Here is a 5,000-nt window from a genome sequence, read left to right on the forward strand (position 1 = left end):
TGGTCAGTTCCACACTACACACAGTTAGCAGCGGGTTACGACCATACTAGGCTCTTCCGTCCATCCGAGCAATGCAACTGGTTCCAGGAGGTTAAGGATTTAATAACAGATGAGTTTTTACTTGGTGGTGTTTGTTCGTTTCTGTCGTGTCCCAAACAAGCACTTTTAGGGGAAAAATACAAACAAACAAACAGAAAGAAAAGAAAAGAAAAGAAAGAAAAAAAAAGAAAAGTTACCTGTGACGGCAGGTGGGCGGGGCGGTGAGCGGCGTGCTGACCGTGCTACTGGGACTGCTGTACCTGGCCGTCAGCCTGACCCGCCCCAACACCCCCCTCTCCCTGCCCCCGGAACCCCCCTCCCCCCCATCGTCCTCCCCGCCGCCCTCCATGACCACCTCCTCCGTGCCCTTCCCCGCCCAGGTCATCCTCTCCCTCTGCTCCCCCGTGGCCCTGGCGCTCGGCCTGGATCAGGTGAGTGTGACTCGGACTCTTGACTCGGACTGAGACTCGGACTCGGACACAGACTCACGTACAGATACAGACTCGGATTCAGACCCAGATAAAGACAAAGACTCAGACACTGACACATATACATTCACAAAGGCACAGACATAATAATAATAATGGATACTTATATAGCACACTATCCAGAAATCGGCTCTAGGTGATTTACAAAAACGCTTTTGTTAACATAAAACATTATATCTATGTTACATACACACACCAAAATGTGACTACACACACACACACACACACACACACACACACACACACACACACACGCACACTGCATACATACATTTTAACATACATGTGTTTCTAACAGCTACCCTAACACATACGCACACATAGGCAGGCACAAACTTACATAAACACACGACAGTGTGTAACAGTATATGTCTACAACGTAGACATAGACACAAACAAAGACACGTACAGACACACACACACACACACACACACACACACACACACACACACACACATATATATATATATATATATATATATACAGAGGCACGGACTCAGACACAGACTCAGACACAGATACAGACACAGGCACATACACAGACATAAAGACTCAGACAAAGACACAGACACAAAGACACATACTCAGACTCGGACACACTCTGTGACACAGATTCAGACACAGAAACGCAGACTCGGACTCATTTTTGTTTTGTTGTTGTTGTCGTAATCCTATCAAAGAAATTGTGGACACTAAAACTTAAACACAAAAAACAAATAAAAAACAAGCCTGAATTTCTCACAGAGAAATGTGTTGTCCCCCCCCCCACCCCCCGGCCCCCCGGACATCACCCCCCTCCACCCCCAAAAAGAGAGAAGTTGAATTGTCAATTTAAGAGATGAGTTTCAGTTTCAGTAGCTCAAGGAGGCGTCACTGCGTTCGGACAAATCCATATACGCTACACCACATCTGCCAAGCAGATGCCTGACCAGCAGCGTAACCCAACGCGCTTAGTCAGGCCTTGAGAGAAAAAGAAAAGAAAAAAAAGTAAATAAATAATAAATAAATACATTAAAAAAGAGCTGTGTGTCGGAGTCTGAGTATGTGTCTTTGTGTCTGTGTCTTTGTCTGAGTCTGGGTCTTTATGTCTGTGTATGTGGCTGTATCTGTGTCTGAGTCTGTGTAATAATAATATGTATAAGGCGCAAAAATTTGATGAAGTCAACTGTAAGCGTTTTTTTAAGAGATGAGTGTCTGGGAAATGTGGGGAACGGTGGTGTTGGAGGGGTAGGGGGGTTACTGGACAGGAACCCAGGAAGGGCAGGTAGAGGGAGGTTTTGGGTGGCACTGGCTGTTTGGTCATCTGATTGATAAAAGGGGCCCATGAATCGACTGGCAGGAAATTTTTTGTGCGATACGATACGATACGATACGACTGAATGATTGATCGGTTGGTTGATTGTGTGTGTGTGTGTGTGTGTGTGTGTGTGTGTGTGTGTGTGTGTGTGTGTGTGTGTGTGTGTGTGTTCTCTGAATGTGACAGATGTTGGTTGTTGTTTTTTTTAAAGCAGATGTGGTGTAGATAGATGGATGAGTTCGCTCGCTTTAAAGCCTTGAAGCGAACTGAACTGTGTGTGTGTGTGTGTGTGTGTGTGTGTGTGTGTGTGTGTGTGTGTGTGTGTGTGTGTGTGTGTGTGTGTGTGTGTGTGTGTGTACATATCTGTGTGTGCGTGCATACATGCGTGTGTGTGCGCATATGTGTGTGGTTGGGTGTGTATGTGTGTTTGTGTGTGTTTGCGCGTGTGCGTGCGCATAATATGTGTGTGTGTTCGCGCGCGTGCAGGCGATCTACGACCACGAGCAGAAGGTGGACAGCCACATCACGAGCGGCGAGTTCTCCGTGGTGGCGGCAGTGCTGATGCTGGTGCTGGACACGGTGCTGTATGGCTGTCTGGCTGTCTACCTGCATGTTGTGCTGCCAAGTAAGTCTGTCTGTCTACCTGCATGTTGTGCTGCCAAGTAAGTCTGTCTGTCTGGCTGTCACCTGCATGTTGTGCTGCCAAGTAAGTCTGGCTGTCTGGCTGTCTACCTGCATGTTGTGCTGCCAAGTAAGTCTGTCTGTCTGGCTGTCACCTGCATGTTGTGCTGCCAAGTAAGTCTGTCTGTCTGGCTGTCACCTGCATGTTGTGCTGCCAAGTAAGTCTGGCTGTCTGGCTGTCTACCTGCATGTTGTGCTGCCAAGTAAGTCTGGCTGTCTGGCTGTCTACCTGCATGTTGTGCTGCCAAGTAAGTCTGGCTGTCTGTCAGGCGCTTAGTCAGGCTTTGAGAGAAAAAAAAAAGAAAAAGAAAAAAGGGTGAATAAATAATAGATAAACACATGAAAAAAGAACTACTACTAATAATAATAATATGTATAAGGCGCAAAAACTTGATGAAGTCAAATATAAGCGTACATAAATAAATAAATAAATAAAAATTTTAAAAAAGGAAGTAATAATAATAATAATAATAATAATAATAATAATAATAATAATAAATAAATAAATAAAGAAGGCAACAATGATGATAAATAAGCAAATAAACGTAAACGGGGGAGTGATCACCAAGAGGCCTTGTGTTTCAGACCAGTACCGGCTGCCCCGGAAGCCGTGGTTTTGTGTGACGCCATCCTACTGGCGTGACCGCGCTGAGGACAGGGAGAATGACGTCATCCCCTGTGACGTCCCAGAGGGGCCGCACATAGAGCCCCTGAGTGAAGGCCAGTCCGAAGTGAGAGCGATCAGGTGAGGGCAAGAGAGACTGGTGTGCTGAATGAAAATGATGTCCTCTCTTTCTCTCTGTCTCTCGCTGTCTTCCTCTGTCTCTGTCTGTCTGTTTCTTTCTCTCTCTCTCTCTCTCTCTCTCTCTCTCCTGCCTGTTTCTTTCTCTGTCAGTCTCCCTGTCTCTATCTCTCTCTCTCACGCTATCTCTCTCTCTCTCTCACGCTATCTCTCTCTTTCTCTCCTGTTTCCCTCTTCTGCCTGTCTCTTTCTCTGTCTGCCTCTCTCTCTCTCTCTCTCTCTCTCTGTAGTACTACTTCGTAGTAGTAGCAGTAGATGTAGCAGTGTTAAAAAAGATATTGTTGTGTTGCTATCGTTAATGTTGTTATTGTTATTGTTGTCACAAGGACGGATGGGAAGACTAGGCGATGCCTAAAATCTTTATCCTTGAGTAATAAAGTTTTTTAATCTTGAATCTCTCTCTCTTTCTCTCCTGTTTCCCTCTCCTGCCTGTCTTTTTCTCTGTCTGTCTCTCTCTGTGTCTCTGTCTCTGTCTGTCTGTCTGTCTGTCTCTCTCTCTCCTGCCTGTCTCTTTCCCTCTTTCTGTCTCTGTCCCTCTGTCTCCCCCACCCCCTGCTGTCTGTCTGTTTGACTGTCTGTTTTCAGTGTCTGTCTGCCTGTCCTCCTTCCTCTCTCTTATTTTCATTTTATTACATCAGTATAAACGAAGAGAGAGAAAAAACCCACATGGAATGACAACATTAGAGAATGGACAAGAAAACCATTCGCAGAAACTCCGGCATCGACAAGACACAAGGGACAGACGTACACAAATCTGCCCTTGTTTGAAAAGAAAGGTGTTCGGTTTCAACCAGAAAATATGCTCTTAACAAATACATGTACATGATACAACGGAATATGATAAGCAGTACTTTTTTTTTAACCAGCCGTTAATGGAGATAGCAAAGTTAGCAAACGTTTTTGATTGTGAATGAATATGACGGTTCGTGTGCAGAATTCGTGACATTTCCAAGAAGTTCGAGAAAGGAAAGAAAGAACCGGTATATGGTTTAAATGGTGAGCTTTTTGTATATAATCTAATTATGATTATATTTGTTTCTAATTGTGTGTGTGTGTGTGTGTGTGTGTGTGCGCGCGCGCTTAAGCGCGTTCGCGCGCGCGCGAGCGTTGTATATAATCTAATGATTATATTTGTTTGTAATTGTGTGTGTGTGCGCTCGTGTGTGCGCCTAAGCGCGCGCGCGCGCGCGTGTGTGTGTGTATGTGTATGTGTGTGTGTGCGTGCGTGTGTGTGTGTATGTGTGTGTGTGTCTGTGTCTGTGTGTTGGTGTCTGTGTGTTTTCTCAGCTTCTGTGTGCCACTGTCGTGCATTTGTAAATGTTTATTCTGGGCATGAAATTGTTATTTTGAAGTATTCCTCCATATTCCAATAGCAGTGAAAGAATAATTAAAAAAACTGAAACTTGAAACTTGTGTGTGTTCTGTTTAACGTCTGTCCACATAGTGTGACTTTAGACCACAAAAAAAATCCATATGCAATGGAGTGATAACCTACCACAATGTAAATAGTAAATCTAATTAAATCAAATGTCCAGTTGGACTGTGAAGCAAACTTTCAGAAATTTTGAAAAGTTAAAAGAAAATAGCAGCAGCAGCATCGGGGAAAGGTAGGCTGAACGGGGTTTAAAGTCTCACATAATAACAATGATAATAATTATAATATTGATAATGATGATGATAATGATGATGATG

General features: G+C 44.3%; 1 protein-coding gene across 3 annotated transcripts in view; it reads left to right on the top strand.

Moving 5' to 3' along the window:
* Window positions 1-5,000, top strand: part of LOC143296107 (cholesterol transporter ABCA5-like) — a 60,257-nt gene that overhangs the window by 18,650 nt on the left and 36,607 nt on the right. For all 3 annotated transcript variants that reach the window (XM_076607885.1, XM_076607886.1, XM_076607887.1), the window contains exons 6-9: window positions 249-470; window positions 2,312-2,450; window positions 3,092-3,251; window positions 4,243-4,304. In XM_076607885.1, the coding sequence (XP_076464000.1) occupies window positions 249-470; window positions 2,312-2,450; window positions 3,092-3,251; window positions 4,243-4,304 (583 nt within the window). The remainder of the gene's footprint in view (window positions 1-248; window positions 471-2,311; window positions 2,451-3,091; window positions 3,252-4,242; window positions 4,305-5,000) is intronic.

Source organism: Babylonia areolata, chromosome 21 (assembly GCF_041734735.1).
Source record: "Babylonia areolata isolate BAREFJ2019XMU chromosome 21, ASM4173473v1, whole genome shotgun sequence".
Classification (NCBI taxonomy): domain Eukaryota; kingdom Metazoa; phylum Mollusca; class Gastropoda; order Neogastropoda; family Buccinidae; genus Babylonia; species Babylonia areolata.